Genomic DNA, 16,812 nt, shown 5'->3' with positions numbered 1-16,812 from the left:
TGAATTTAATTCAGAAATAAATTTGACACTTGTGTTTTTCATTTTAAACGGTATTTGCTTTTGCATTAACCTGGAAAAAAATATATTTTTTTCCAGGATAATAATAACAATAACAACAATAATAATAACATCATTGTAATCTTAACTTATTTTTATTTATTTATTTATTTATTTATTATTTCAATTGGAGTGAAGCGTGACTTCACAGTCTCATGAACTAGAGCAAAAGTTTTCACTGTTCAATAAACTACACACACAGTTTCCAGGGACTCCCTTTTCCCTGCAGCATTCTGTCTCTGTTTGTCCGAAGCATATATGAGACAGCATTGGTCTGCTCTGTCCTCTGTACCACTGAGAAACCCCAGCCCCCCTTCCTTGCTATAGAGAAGTGATCTGTTAACATGATCAACCAGATAGACATGATTGTTTGGTTACTGATTAGAGGAGATGTTATAACACTCAATGATAAAGCCTTACCTGTGAGCAAAGGGCCAGAGTCCTCCATCCATTCTGAGGGACACAGGCAACAGCACAGGTATGTTTGATTTCTCTAGCTCTTACACTCTGATTGTTTGTAATTTTGTTTATTAAAAGATCCTGTTTTCATGTGTTGAAGAGATGATTTAGCTGTATTAACATGCATTGTATTCTGTTATACTATGCACAAGATCTGGGCATTTTGTCACATCTGTGAATATTTTTAGTTTTATTTATTTATTACTTTTCTGTAAAAGCTTGTCACATGCTTTAAGGGGATACATTGGCCAGTCTGGCATTATACGGTTTATTATGTGATTTCCATTAAAAATAAAGAGTTGTGTTTTTATATAAAATACAAAAGGTAGCATACATAGAAATGACAAACCATTATTTTGCTTACATTATCTATCTTATATATATATATGTATATATATGTATATATATGTATGTATATATATGTATATATATGTATGTATATATATATATATATATATATATATATATATATATATATATATATATATATATATATATATATATATATATATACAATTTAGATAATAAATAAATTAAATTAAATTTCAATGATAACTTTCCCCAAACCGACATTCATGCAACCAATCAATATTGATAAATTTTTTATTCAATATAGTAAATTTCATTATATTGTTGTTCTTTGCCTGACTTTATATCTGTATAATTTTATTGTGCTCAAAACCTTTTTTGTAACAACAAGCCCTGTTCTCTTTTAGCCTAAATCAACACTTAATTTATTTTGCCAAACTTTGCCAAAACAGCTATTTATTTATTTCTTTTTAAACATATTTTCTTTTGTTACTTTCTAAAAAAAAAAAAAGAACCTTCCCCACATTACGTTTCATTGTCTACAGCATCAAACCAACATCATCAAAGTTTGTCTTGCTGTCCATAATTCTTGAAAACTTTGATTTTTTTTTTTTTTTTAAACCACCTTCCTCTTGCAGGAAATGTGGTGCAATTTCTGAATCCACTCTCTGCTCCACCCTCAGGGGTCTTTCCCCTCAGATGATGTTTTCTTACTCCCGTGAACAATGGACACTGCTGTTTGCACGACAATAACTTGATGCTGTACATAATAATCTTGGAGTTCACACGCTCTGCACTGTTCTGTGATCTGTCATTCGTATTGTTTCCAGGGCATCATGAGTGTGGAAAAGAAGACGGCACAAGAGCCATGCTGCTCCAAATTAAAGGTAATTTTGACTTATCTTCTCCTGCTTTTAAGTTTTTTATTTACATTGGCCCATTATGATCAAAGACATGAACGTGATAACAGCTCATTTAATCCCATCACTATGCAATTACTTTCTATTGACTTTCTCTGCACAGTTTCAGCTGATCTTCTAAAATTTGTGCAAATGTGCAAATGTCATTGCATGTTAAAAATAAAAACATTTGGCTGTAAAGAAAAAAATATCATGACACTGTAAATGTTAAAAATTGCATATATATTGACATTTTACATTTGGACCATTTCTGGTTTTCAATATTAGTGAACAATGCTATTAACAACCTGTGCTTATTATGGACACCTGTTTGATCTTGATGGAAACTGGCTTTATTGTTTTGCCTAATTCATGCATTAAATGAGGCTTCAGTGTCAAAAACATTTTTGTGGCCACTACATGTATTGTATTCAGTGTACCAATAAAAAAAATGAATACATAAATAAAATAAAACCATTAAACATTCAGATACATCCAGTTTTCACAAATATTTATATGAATGTATTTCATCATTTACCTACCTCCATGTTATTACAATGTTTGACCTTCCCAAAAGAATATTCCCACGCAACAAAAATCAATGAGGTTCAAAAAAAAAAAAAAAGGTTACTAAACTGCACAAATATTTCTCAATCCATTGGGATCTTCCCATTCCAAAGCAATATTCTACTAGGAAATCTCCTGACCTTATCGCCTAAAGAAAATGAGTCTCTACAAAGTCACAGTTTTAGTGGCAGTTCGTAATCAGTGTACTTCCTTTCGTGTAAACCAATCAATTGCATGGATTTTGACCCAAACTACAACTTTAATAGTTAACTTGTGTAACATGAACATGCAATGGTAATCTGATTCTAGTACAAATAGTGTGAAAATGGTTTTACTACTTGGCAAAATGTGGGTTAAACCTCTGTGTAATGTGTCACTGCTAATCCCATTTGTCTTGTGTAGTGTTGAATAAGTACTGAATTGATAACAAATATATTAATTAACATTAAAAAAATATAAAATAAAAAATAATAGAAATTCATATATTTTTCATGTTTTGGTGAATTGGTACATTAGTATGTAAATCTTATTAGCATGTTTTCATATGATCTATTCATGCTTCGCATACAAAGATTGGGTTTGAAATACCATACCAAGCCATTATTATGGAATGTCTCAAAACAGCAAATTTAAGACCCCTCTGAATACCCTAAAAAAAGATTAACAACATGTTAGGGACCACTCAAAATAGCATTAAAATAGTGACTTTGTAAAAATATAGTTTTGTGTATAAAATCATAGTGGGTTTTAGTTGCATGAATTGTTAACCACGTTTGTGTGTGTGTCTTTTTCAGATGTTTTTGGCTGCCATGTGTTTTGTGTACTTTGCCAAAGCATTTCAGGGCAGCTACATGAAGAGCTCTATCACGCAGATTGAGAGACGTTTTGACATTCCCAGCTCACTGATTGGATTAATTGATGGAAGTTTTGAAGTTGGTGAGAAAAAAAAAAAAAGATATATTTTTAAGGGTCTAATTGAAACAGAAAGCAAAAAACGCATGGCAATTTATAAGTAGTATTTTGCATTTTGGTGAACTGGTGGAAAATGTGTATTATATCACTGGTAAATCTTCTTATGGTCCATAGGTAGGTGTTAATGGTGGTGGTGGGGGGGGGGCTTCATAATTTTTTTTTTCTTCTAAAAATAATACTTTTCCTTCTAAATCACATTGTATTTTCATATGAAATGACATTGCAATTAATCTTCTCAAAATCTACATTTTCAGCACAATTTAGCATGCCATTTTTTGTTTCGTTTCAGGTAATCTGTTGGTAATAGCTTTTGTGAGTTACTTTGGCGCTAAGCTTCATAGACCACGACTAATAGGAGCTGGATGTTTAATTATGGCCTTGGGATCCTTCATAACTGCGTCACCACATTTCTTCCAAGGACTGTAAGTTTAACTGGCCAGCTACTCTTTAAACCCCTTTAGTTACCATATTTGTGCCAATAAGGATATGTTTCTAGATTCCAATTATAAGACAAATAATATATAACAAATATCTGTTTGTTTTCCACAGGTACAAATATGAGACAACAGTGTCACATTTCTCTTCCTCTAATGGTACAGAGCGTATTCTACCATGTTTAACCAATGGGAGTCTTGCACAAGATGAAATTCCCACATTGGAAACTCAAGCAGGTAAGTTGTTCAACCCTGAACCTGACCCTCAGAATGACCTCAGATAATATATTAAGGCTAATATATATTTTTTGTTTGTTTGTTTGCATTAATAATAAGCTGATGGCGTTCACAGGATTAGATCAATATCCTCTCCAATTAAATTTCTTCTTCCAAAAAATCCTATAGAAAATATAATAACAGAAACATGAGATAATACAATGTTGAAATGTTTGGGAGATATTGCACCTCATATAATCATTTTAAATTTGCACAATAAAATGTTCCTATTTACTCTTCTCATTTCTGGGTGATAACCCAGATATATACATTTTATTGTAAGATTAACTTTAAAACTGCCTCACACATTCATAAGAAATGACAATCATTTAGAGAAAACATAACTCACAAGTTAAGTTGTGGAATCATTTGTCATGTTTGGCTTGTAATATGATTGTGCTACCCACAATTCCCCATATCAGAACTTTGAACTTTGGGAAGCCTAATGTATTGGGTTGGATTGCTTTTTATGTAATTGAGACACTTGAAATTGACAAAAATAGACTTTGTTCTGTCATTGAGATGGCGATATTGTAGTGTATTACACAGTTGTGTGTGCAGTTGTTCATTTGAGGTGCTTTTGTTTTTGTAGAATGTGAGAAAGCAGCCAGTTCTTCCTTGTGGATCTATGTGTTTCTTGGGAACATGCTCCGTGGGGTAGGAGAGACACCCGTCATGCCTCTTGGGTTGTCTTATCTAGATGATTTTTCAAGGGAGGAAAACACTGCTCTTTACATGGGTATGATTGATTATGAGTTTTAATCATTGCATTACCAATTCTGGCATACATTGAAGCCTATTACTGTCTTACTAGTTGCACTCTAACCCCATTAGATGTCAAAACGCACCAGTTTCACTTTGCCAATTGTATTCACTTAAAGAATGCACTTTCATTACTGTTTCTTAACACACTGAAAAGTAACTTTCATTGTACTTTAAAGTGCAGTCTTTTAACATACTTACACGAATAGTTCACCCAAAAATAAAAATGAGATGTTTATATGCTTACCCCCAGGGCATCCTAGATGTAAGTGACTTTGTTTCTTCAGAAGAATATAAATGGAGATTATGTCAGCCATATAATGTAAATGGATGGGAATCACGTCTTTGAGAGTCATAAAACATACACAAACAAAACCCAAATTAAACTCTGCAGCTAGTAATGATACACTGATGTGTAAAGACACAAAATGATCGGTCTGTACAAGAAATTGAACGGTATTTATATTGATATTGATATACAGATTTTTCTTTGCGTCTTCTTCTTCAGCCTGTGTGTGATGCGTCTTCTTCTTCTTTATGCTTTACGGCGGAGAAATGGGTGGCATTAATGCACTTATAAGTCTGCGATTCGCCATAAAGCATAAAAAAGAAGAAGAAGACCCAAACAAACTCAGGACAGTTCAGACATTGTGGTGAAACTTACAAGTAAAAAAAAACAATATAAATACTGTTCTATTTCTTGCACACCCCGATCGTTTTGTGTCTTTACACATCAGTGTATCATCACGAGCTACAGGGTTTAATTTGGTTTTGTTTGTGTATGTTTTGTGACTCTCAAAGCCATGATCCCACCCACTTAAATTGTATGGCTGACAGACCGCAAAGATTTGACTTAAAAATCACTGTTTGTGTTCTATTGAAGAAACAAAGTCTTGGATGCACTGGGGGTATCCAGATAAACATTCTATTTTAATTTATGGGTAAACTATCCCTTTAAGCATGTCTAAAGTACTTGATTATAATTTTAACAGTAGTGTGTTATTCAATATTAAATTTAAAGTTGATATTTTGAATGTTACAAAGTGTCATTAAATGTATTTACATTTTTCATCATGTTAATAAGAAAATGAGAATTAGGATGTCTGATGGGGGGAGGTGGGGCTTAATTGTCATGAATATAATGTCATGCAAAAAGAAAAATAAAGAAAAATATTTTATAGTAATTTTCAGTGAAATATGATTTGGACATGTTCTCTCCTACTCTTTCTCTTAATAAGATGGATGTCCGAGTTCATTTTTGTAGTTTTTTTATTTTGTGTGTGTTTTTTTTTTCAGCTCTCATACAGACTGTGGGAATAATGGGCCCCATGTTTGGATTCATGTTAGGATCTTTCTGTGCCAAGCTGTATGTGGACATAGGAGCAGTGGACTTAGGTATTCACCTGTTTAACCAGGGACTATTGCAAACCTATTTTTTTAACCATTAACTGATAATGACTCTTTGCTCTACATTGATCTTACATATGATTATCCCTAGGCTCATGGTTAGAAAATATGGGAAGAAAATATATTAAAAACAAAAATGATTATATTTTGTACAGTTCTAGGAAACATTCCCAGCAACGTTTCTTAGCATATTTGATATATACAAAGTAGCCTTTGTACTTTCAGCTTTACCATGTCATAGTTATTGCATGTGAATTATGTTAAAAGTGAATGTTTGTCTTTTAGTCTAATCGATTGGCTCAGTTCACTTGACTTCTACTAAGTAGGTTCAAAAGTTAAAGTTTGAAAAAGCTCTCTGTTTATCAAAGAAGATTTCATATCATAAGATCTGCAGTAACACATCATTAACTGAAGTTAGTGTACATCATCATTGGTAATGAATGAGATGACTTTATGATAACTAGTCCTTTATTTAACTGGCTAACCCTGTTACCCTTTGACATAACGGGTCTTCGTTCATACTGTTTGTTGGGATTTCCAATTATATTATTTTGGCTGATTAATGAACACAATGTATATGTTTTTATTTTTATTTTATTTTTTTTTAGATACCATTTCCATCAACCACAAAGACTCACGTTGGGTTGGTGCCTGGTGGCTTGGCTTTTTGTTAACTGGTGGAGTGATGTTACTTGCTGGAATTCCATTTTGGTTCCTTCCCAAGTCTCTTCCTAAGCAGGGTGAGACTGAAACTGAAAAAAAATCTAATGAGGGTGAGCAGGACCATTTCATTCCCGACAACAAGCACAGTGATGCTCCCGACAAACCAGTTCCGGTCACCATGGCAGCTCTGGCTAAAGGTGTGCATTTCATTAAATATACAAATTTTCACTCATGACATTTGGTCGAAAAATTGATCGTACATGACTCTTGAACTTACATACAATTGTCTTCTTGATATTTTCTAGATTTTCTACCATCACTGAAAAAACTCTTCAGCAACACAATTTACTTGCTCCTTGTATGTACTGCATTTGTGCAAGTCAATGGTTTTATAGGAATGATCACATTTAAGCCAAAGTTTATGGAGCAAATTTATGGCCAGTCAGCATCGAGGGCCATATTTTTGATAGGTAGGTTTACATTTATTGCATTTATTTTTGTCTGTCTAATATACATTTTCAGTTTGAAAACACATAGGGATGTCATTCTACAAAATAAGTGTCAGTTTTGTCCCTCTTATTCATGTATATAAAAAAATATTTTAACAAAAAAAGTCCCAAGTTTGTAAATATCTGTTACTACTTTATATTAGCAAACATAACGTTTTATATATTATAAAATGCATTTATAGCCCTATTACAGAAAATGAATATTGTTTGAAACATTCAGGCTTGTGCTGAGGGGTAGAGTGCCCTGGCCATTCAGCGGTGTAGTTCAGGATTGTGGCAGAATCCTGTCAGGGAGTGGCTTTGTATCTTCTCTGTTCCCTGCTATAGGGAATGAGGTTTAAATGCTTAAAAAAGACATTTCTTTTCAGTCAGTCACATTTGACAATACATCTACTTACTGAGGTACAATATAGGGTCCCTATGGAAACCACCATGGAGTTGGCCCTTACTCCTAGTGGGCATGGCTTGCCTTGTGTCTTGTGTCAAAGTGATGGCATCCACTAGCCAGCAGGTCAACTTCTGTTCAGCGAGAGCATTTCCCTTCTGCTGACCCCTAAGGCTGACAAAAAGCTGCTCAGAGTGTGAGCAGGACTCAGCAATGTAATGATTGGGTCTGCCCCCTCCAAAGGTAGCACTTGGAAGTTCCCAGAAAGAAATAGTGGGAACTCTTGGCTGGGGTCTCAAGATAATGTGATATGATCATGGTAAGGAGTGCTGTCCTCAGAGACAGGATTATAAGCTCAACTGACTTTAGCAGCCCAAAGAGAGCTATTTGCAGTCCAGAAATGAGATCCCCAAATAAGATCCTAAGAGAGGACAAGGCACAGCCTAGGAGGATTTAACCTTTTTGTACCTCTCAGGAACCTGATGATCAGGTTGTTCCTACAGACCTTTCATCCACTCCATTGTGATGTGCTGTGATAACAGCAACATACATTTTCAAGGTTGAGTGGGACAACACTGATTGGGCATCTCTGAGGGACTTCTCAGCAAGAAGAACACAACTCAGGGAACAGATTCCACTTTCAGGGCATAAGCCTGCCAAGTAGAGGGGTCCCTGACATAAGTGATAGTGGCTATCACCCCATGTCACAGTCCACTTAAGTCTTCCGTGTCCCGTCTAGGAGTTCAGTACTAACTGCGCATGCTTGTTCATGAGACACGCAATCATGATGACAGAGTCCAAATCCGTACTGAGAAAAGAGTTGTTCTGCATTTGGGAGAGCTTGCTCTTCTTCCAGTTGACCCAAAGACCACAACAGATCTCAAGAGTGAGCTAGAATGAGCCAGTTGTCAACATAGTTGAGAATATTGAATGCTCACGATCCTTAATGGGGAAAGGGCATCCTTAGCTATTTTGGTGAAGATGCAGAAAGAAAGGTACAATGCAAATGACTTTGTACTATTTGAGGACTCAAAAGAAAACCGAAGAAAGGGTCTGTATTAATGCAATATCAAGAAGCCTGACACTGCAAAACAACCTTGGGGCAGTATGCATGTGAGAATGCACTTTTGCATCAACATCTCGAAAGAGTGCTTGTGTGGAGCAGGCTTTATTACGTCGCTAGACTCCCAGACTCCTTACGAGCGCCACCAAAGGAACAATAGATGCAACTGACAGCAAGGGGGAGTACTGGGGCCCAACTCAGGAGACAATGCATCCCAAAGTGGGGGATTGCACTTTCCTGGCTTTCTGGATCCCATGAGGGACTGGCTAGAGACACGTGAGGAAGCAGTTTTTCCTTGAGGTGTAAGCTTTTGGCCTGTTGGAAATAGGGAGGACAAGGCTGGGGGTAAGGCAAACAAATGTTGCTGACTGCCAGACTGCATCGAGTAAAAGAAAGGCAACAAAATGCTTCCTCTGGGGGAAGGAGCATTGCTGTCACCACCTCCTGGGAAAGAGCAATACACTCCACCTCTCGATTGCCACTATCTGGACAGCTTAGGTTTAGTGGATGCTAAAGCCTGATGTTCTTAGCTGCCTCGGAAAGCATGGTTTTCAACTCAGAATCAGACTCTGATTTTGCAACCATCCCAGAAGGGGGAAGCTTATCCGAGTAGTCATCTTGTGATAATTCTTGTCCCTTCTTCCTTTTGGAAATCTACATACATTGTCTCAGCATGTTAGGGCCAAAGAGACTGTGATCTTGACCATCAGAGATGGTTAGGAAACCACTGCATCCAAAAACACACAGACAAGACAACATCATTAAAATGATGCACTTCCCATCTTCCACTCTTAGGGAAACTGCTCTTTTGTGCTGAAGCCCCCACTGGGAATCGCAGCACTAAACTATGCTCTGTCAACTCTGTCACTGTTCAGAAGGCAGAATCATGTTCAATACAATTCACGAATTTACAGAATGTTTCAAATCTTTTTAAAGTGTATTTCAAAAAAAAAAAAAAATTATTATGTTGTGACTAAAAACATGCATTTAAATTTCTAAATATAAAAATGTATGTAATCAAATAAATTATATAAATAAAAAATGGTAACCATCTGTGGTCTTTCCAGGCATTATGAATCTACCAGCTGTGGCTTTGGGAATTGTCACAGGTGGGTTTATAATGAAGAAGTTCAAACTGAATGTCCTCGGAGCAACCAAGATCTGCATTGGAACATCTCTTCTGGCTTTCTCTACACTGCTTATTCAGTATTTCCTGCAGTGTGACAACACACAAGTGCCAGGACTTACATTGTCATATCAAGGGTAAACACTTCAAAAAAATAGTATTACAGTTTTGCTGTTTATGTGTGTGTGTGTGTGTATATGTATATGTATATATATATATATATATATATATATTAGGGGTGTAATACGCGTATTCGTATTGAACCGTTCGGTACGACGCTTTCGGTTCGGTACGCGGTACGCATTATGTATACCGAACGGTTCGTTGGAGTAATTAATTATATTTGAAAAAAAAAAAAAAAAGAGAGAGAAAGAAATATAATGATATGCGTTCAACAAGGTAGCCCAATAACCCAGACAACGTAACAGGCAACGCCCCTGACACTCCCGAAGAAGAAAAAAACACCATCTTATATGTTTATGTTAGGCTACTCAGCAGGCGCTCGCTCACTCAGTACACGCTGAAGGCTCGTTGCAAAATAGCCAATGCGTTTAACAGACTAGAAATGAGAAGATCCTCCAATAACCAACAGGTCTGGTGTTTGGGTGCACTTTGGATTCCCTTTAAGCTATAATGGTGATGGCAAGAGAGTGGTGGATAAAAAAACAACGGTATGTCGCATCTGCAACATGACAGGGTACACCAGCGGGATTACAAAAAACAAAAAACAAAAAAAAAACCAGCGGGAATATCTGGGATATATGCGTCAGTACTATCTGGGAAAAGACGAAAAAAAGGAGAAACATGCACGCAGCAAACTATCCCTGCAGCATTTAGACACTATAGCTTACAGGGAATCCAACCCAAACACCAGACCTGTTGGTTATTTTAGGATCTTATATTTCTGGTCTGTTAAATGCATTAGACATTTTGCAACGAGCCTTCAGCGCGTGCTGAGTGAGCGAGCACCTTAGGGGCCGTTCACATATCGTGCCTAAAAACGCATGGAAAACGCTAAGCGCGTCTTTCTCCTCCTTTCCAAAGCGCTCGGGCAGAAGCGCTCATGAGTCGTCTGTCTTTGCTAAGCAACAATGACGTGCTCTCTCCATGAGACGCGGAAATTTCAGCGAAGGATAAATGGATTTGCAGCTCTAAAAATCGCTTGCAGTAGCTCTGCTACTGAATTTATTTCAAAATTGCAATCCATATACAACTATGATCAGCTGTTCCTTCATCTTGGCTGAGCTCTCAACGTTGTTACGGGAAAGGATGAAGCTGATTGGTTGGTTCTTGTCACATGACCCGCGGTGCGCTTGCGGCATTCTGAAAAGTTGAGATGTTTTTACATTTTGCTGTATCTAAAACGTATCGAATCGAACCGAACCGAACCGAACCGAACCGTGACATCAGTGTATCGTATCGAACCGAACCGTGAATTTTGTGAACCGTTACACCCCTAACATATATATATATATATATATATATATATATATAGAAAGAGAGAGAGAGAGAGAGAGAGAGAGAGAGAGAGAGATTTGGGTCTGTTTGGGTCTTAGATGCCAAATTCGTTTTTAACGCCATTAAGTGTAAATCAACTTAATTTTAAGTGGTTTAATTATTATGTGTATTTCTAATAGGGTTCCTCAGGTGTCCTATCAGCAGAATACACTAATTTCTCCATGTAACATGGGTTGCTCCTGCTCTCTCAAACATTGGGATCCCATATGTGCCAGCAATGGCTTGACCTATGCCTCCCCCTGCCTTGCTGGCTGCCAAAGCTCCACTGGTGACGGCAAGAATATGGTAAGCTATTCTTTTCAGACATCTAGATATTATTTTCCTTAAATCATTAGGGCCAAAAATCTGAGACCGCCAGTGATGCATCTATTTTAATTTATTTTTTTACCAACATTTTTTAAAATGAAATAAAAAATTAATAAATAATTAAAATGACATTATGTTGTCATAATAACAATTTGAGTAGAAATTTGTAATGAAAAATATATTTCATTTTCAATATGTTTCGGTATTTACTTTGTGCCCCTTTTGACAGCAGATCTTGAACTGCCTTGGACCAGTTTAAGTAAACTTGAGGATTAATGTAATGCCAGCATGATTTACTAATGTTCCAAAGAGCATGTTGTACACTTCAATGAAATCTGACCTTTTGTACAAAAAAAAAAACAAAACAAAAAAACATGCGAACATGGTTTGCTTGCATTTGATTACTGACCTGGAATCAGTGTTAAATATTTGTTTAACCTAAAGTTCTTTATTGAAATGTCCAAAATCCTAAAAAAGCCCAAAATTTCGTATGTATCGTACTGTCAGACATTTAGACCCTACTGCATTTTGCTGGTATTGTAGTAGTTGACACAATCTGACTCTTTTCAAAGGTATTCCACAACTGCACCTGTATTGGAGATTCGCCTTTCCCGTATGCAAACATGTCAGCAGTGCTGGGCCAATGCCCTCGCAAGAGTGATTGTGACTTCATGTTTAAGCTGTACATGGGAGTGACAGTCATTGGTGCCTTTCTCTCGGCTTGTGGGGCTACACCAGGTTACATTATTCTGCTCAGGTAATGAATCTCCCAAAAGTGCAAAAAACGAACAAACAAACAAAAAACACATTTGAAACACTTAAATGTCTTTATAGAATCCTATGTAATACAGTATGCTGGTCATTCTTTGTGCCTGTTCATCCTTATGACACAAAAATATGTTTCTTTATTGGAATATGAAGTGGTTTATTCTGACTTAAGTCGAGTACTAATATAATCCCACACTGTTTTGTCTTAAAATTTTGTCTTAATGTATGTTATGTGAGAAGGCCGTTTTTTTAATATTAGGTTTAAAAATGAATATATGTCCTAATGACTGCTCTTTTCTTAGATCCATAAATCCAGAACTAAAGTCTTTGGCTCTTGGTATTTATACTTTGATTGTTCGGACTCTGGGTAAGAAGATCTTTTCCTTTCTCTACACAAGATTAATAAACAACAAAAGAAAAAAATAAGTATTTTTAGTTGACCTGAGAAACTTTTCTAGGTGGCATTCCCCCTCCAGTCTACTTCGGAGCCCTTATTGACAGGGCCTGTTTGAAATGGGGCACAAAACAATGTGGAGGGAGAGGAGCGTGTCGTATCTATGATTCTGGTTCCTTCAGGTTAGTAAACTTACACTGGCATTTGCAGAAATTCAACATTTTCATTCACAGTTTTCCAAAATAATGGCGTTAATCATACAATTAATATTATTATTTTTGTATTTTCTAGATAGTCCAGTATATCTGAGTAATGTCTGTATTAAGGCCTGTTCACACCAAGATCATTAAGTATAAAGATAACAATAAAGATATAGTTCTAAAAATTGTTCTCAATATAAAAGAATGGCAGAGTCCGCAACACAATCACAAAGGCACAGAGAAACAATATTACTGGAATCACTTTCAAAACTATTTTAATTTCAGCTGAACGATAAAAACATTAACAGCCAATCAGAATCAACTTTGCTGTAACAAGATTGAGAATTTAAAGCGGCAGATGCGCATGCACTTAGAATAAACAGAAGATAATGTCCACTGGTGTGGATGCTTATCTATATAGTTATCGTTCATGGTGTAAATGAGCCACAGAGCCGCAGAGCCATAGTAGTTATGTATTGTAACAATGGTACATGTGTGATGTGATCTATAGGAAAACCCAAATCATGGTGAAAGGTATGGCTGTCTGAAGTCGGCAGATAGCTAAGATTTTCCTGAATGGAATTTTGAGAAAAACAGGTTTAAAGTGAGATAGAATCAGCCAAAAAAGAAAAAAATTAAGCCATAAATTACTCACCATGAAGTCTGTTTGATGCACTCCTTTGGTTTAATGAAAAGCTCATCCATTCAAAAAAGTGGGAAAAGTGGTTTCTCCAGTGGGAAAATTCGTTTTTCTAAGAAAAATGTCCATAATCAAATCATAATAATCACTTTAATCTAGCTTGTGCTCACAATTGTAAATGAAGCAGTTCTGGGGGAATGACGTATGAGGTCAGCTTTGCACATGCGCTGGTGAGTCTCGTGAAAATCAACGTTTGTTAACAGAAGCAAAGGAAGCAAAGTTAAATATTTGGGTGAACTAACGCTTTAATGAACGTTGTCTTTCAGGAGCACTATACTCCGTCATTACACAAACAGTGTAATGTTACCCTGAAGAGTACACATTTTCTGTTGTTTATCATAAGCATAGTCTCAGGACTATGTTACATGATTTATTTTGATAAATTAACTGTTTTAGTGGTGTTAAGAGAAAGCCCCACCACAGCGTGTTCTTAACATGAGAGAAAGACACAGTCTTTTCTGCTTGCTACAGTAAATCAGTATTTTTCTGCAGTAAACAAGTTAATTTTGCCAAGATATTTTCAGAGATGATAGACAAGATGGCATAGAATAATAATTAATGAAACCCTAATTTTGACCAAAAATGTACATATTAACCTATTTTTCGAATTTCCTGAAAACATCCCAGTGCAACAGCCGATGAGTTTTTCCAGATCGCATCACATTTATATGTCCTTACATTTAACTTGATGAAAAGCTACTGTAATCCTTGATCCTCCTGAAATCATTCAGATTCTAACTTGCCATGTAAATGAAATGTTGCCTGCTAGCAATTGCAATACAATTAGTGAATAGCCCTATCTTATTTCTTAGTGTTTGAAGAAAAATATAGGATAGGTCATGATGGCAAAGGTTATCTGAAGTCAGATACATGCACGTTGCCACATGGACTTTCGTCACAACTTTTTACGGGGTAAAACCCCAAAGTTGTATCATACCTTAGTTTTTTTTGTTGCTGTTGCAAAAGTGTTTTGTTAATGAATGACTGGAATAATTCGTTTGAGGGTCTCTTGTTCATGTTCACTAGCACCACCATCAACTCAAAATGTTACTTTTCTGTATGTAAGCATGTATATATATATATATATATATATATATATATATATATATATATATATATATATATATATATACATGCTTATCTGTCTGTGTGTGTGTGTGTATATGCCTTATTTAAAACCCTTTGTTCTAGAAAATATTTAATTACTACCATGTTGACATTTTGTAGACATGAAGTCTACAAAGCTACAAACTTTCATAAAGATTCTTTCTTTTTCTTGTCCTGCAGAAATGCTTTCTTGGGTCTTATATATGGCCTGTATTCCTTGTCCTACATATTGTGGGGAGTCGTGTACATTAGACTGTCTCATCGTGAAAAGAAACTTGCACTAAAGAACCAATTAAAAGCTCCAGAACAGGATGCCAATGATGTTTCTGTTGGCAATGGGAATGTGTCTTCAGCCATTGTAAAATGCAGTGAAAACCCAGACCAGGAGACCACTATCTAAAGTTATGCTTTCAAATTCAAATGTGTGTATTGCACCAAAAAGTTCAAATGCAAAAAAATGCCATCTGAAATTTTCATCTAAAACTAGCATTTTATCAGGCTTCTATGTTTAGATTCAGTAATTTTACTGTAATGGCAATGCATAGGTCATTTTCTATGCAGTAACATTGAAATAGCTGAACATAAATATAGGAGCCTGATAAAAATGCTATTCTTTGGACAAAATTTCAGATGGCTCTTAGAGGCTTTTACATCTGAACTCTTAAAGTGTCAAAGGAGATTTCCATATCCATGTAAAATGTAAAGGTTTTGGCCATGAAACTGTGATAATTTGTACATTTACTGATTAGATATACATATATTTGTATTTGTTATTTTTTACACATTTAAAGAATAGCATTTAAGTAGTATCAGAACTAGAAAGTAATGTATTATACTCAAAGAAAATGTTACTTATGCATAACATGGTTCATTAGAGCTGAACATTGTTACATAATATTATATGCTATCATGTCAGAACATTGTAAGCTCACTGTTTCATATGAATTTCTTGTCATGTCATAATGATATAGTTTGTGGTCACATATATCTTCACACTTTGTTTTTCATATATATATATATATATATATATATATATGTGTGTGTGTGTGTGTGTGTGTGTGTGTGTGTGTGTGTGTGTGTGTGTGTGTGTTGTTTTGTAAAGCATAGTGAATTTCTGGGTGGAACTGAAGGCAACTGAAAGTAACTGTTTGTAAAGTACATGGAACAATGGTGTGTTTGGAAAAATTACTTATGAACTGATGATTTATGATACTTAAAACCCCTATGAAGTAAACAAAGTAAAAGATTAGTAAAAACATTCTTTTTAATAGCAACATCAGCCAATATGCATGGGCACACCATTACTTTATACAAATTTAAGCATTCATTTTTATAAAATTTTCTTGAAATAATAAAAGTTTTACATGTAGAAGAACTTGTCTGTGTTGTCTTTCTTCATTATTGTCATACCATAATATACCTTTTTTTTAAATAGTAGTCTTGATAGTTAGTGATGTTTTCTACACATGAGGTTTTAGTAACAAGGTTCAGGACGAGCGCATCAGATACTTAGCCTAATCAACACCGGTGGACCACAACCGAGTAATCGATACCATAGTATAAATACTGCTGACTTACCTGCTTTTTGCCGGCCCCATGATCACTCCTACCCCGCCAGCTGCACTTCTCGCCAAGCCACACATTGTGGCCAATAGACCGCGCAAAGCCCGAGCTCGCCTCACCGAAGCAAGCCTCTCTCGCTTCCCGCCGCTGCTCAGCCTTTCACTTTTCACTTTTCAGGTTTCGTGGCTAAAGTTTGTTAAATGACGTTATGACATAATTCTGTTGTATGACAATGCCATTTTTAACTATGAAGCCAAGGCATTTTTTTCCAGAGTCGTCTTCCACACTGAAATGTCTGAAGACATTACAGTTGCCTGTTGCATGTTTAGACCTCACTGAGATAATACAGACATAACTTTCATGCAATT

General features: G+C 35.8%; 1 protein-coding gene across 2 annotated transcripts; it reads left to right on the top strand.

The window, feature by feature from the left end:
* Positions 1-393: 393 nt before the first annotated feature.
* slco1d1 (solute carrier organic anion transporter family, member 1D1) lies at positions 394-16,256 on the top strand. 2 transcript variants are annotated; one of them, XM_026225247.1, is made up of 15 exons: positions 394-535; positions 1,656-1,712; positions 3,086-3,227; positions 3,553-3,685; positions 3,813-3,934; positions 4,566-4,712; positions 6,032-6,130; positions 6,751-7,002; positions 7,111-7,275; positions 9,830-10,025; positions 11,526-11,691; positions 12,285-12,469; positions 12,783-12,847; positions 12,939-13,056; positions 15,062-16,256. In XM_026225247.1, the coding sequence occupies exons 2-15, from the start codon at positions 1,662-1,664 to the stop codon at positions 15,279-15,281; spliced, it is 2,061 nt and encodes a 686-aa protein (XP_026081032.1). In that variant the 5' UTR covers positions 394-535; positions 1,656-1,661; the 3' UTR covers positions 15,282-16,256. The 2 variants fall into 2 exon arrangements, with proteins under 2 accessions (XP_026081032.1, XP_026081039.1); XM_026225254.1 differs by having other exon boundaries at positions 405-535; positions 1,509-1,712.
* Positions 16,257-16,812: the final 556 nt, after the last annotated feature.

Source organism: Carassius auratus, chromosome 4 (genome assembly GCF_003368295.1).
Source record: "Carassius auratus strain Wakin chromosome 4, ASM336829v1, whole genome shotgun sequence".
Taxonomy (NCBI): Eukaryota; Metazoa; Chordata; class Actinopteri; order Cypriniformes; family Cyprinidae; genus Carassius; species Carassius auratus.
Note: the sequence above shows the minus strand (reverse complement) of the source record. Positions and strands in the feature narration are given on the sequence as shown.

Excerpts from the sequence above, each read along its gene's own strand:
- slco1d1 (XM_026225247.1), top strand. The coding sequence starts at position 1,662 with ATGAGTGTGGAAAAGAAGACGGCACAAGAGCCATGCTGCTCCAAATTA. Across the intron at positions 7,003-7,110 it reads CATGGCAGCTCTGGCTAAAG|ATTTTCTACCATCACTGAAA; the intron begins GTGTGCATTTCA and ends GATATTTTCTAG. Across the intron at positions 11,692-12,284 it reads CTGGTGACGGCAAGAATATG|GTATTCCACAACTGCACCTG; the intron begins GTAAGCTATTCT and ends CTCTTTTCAAAG.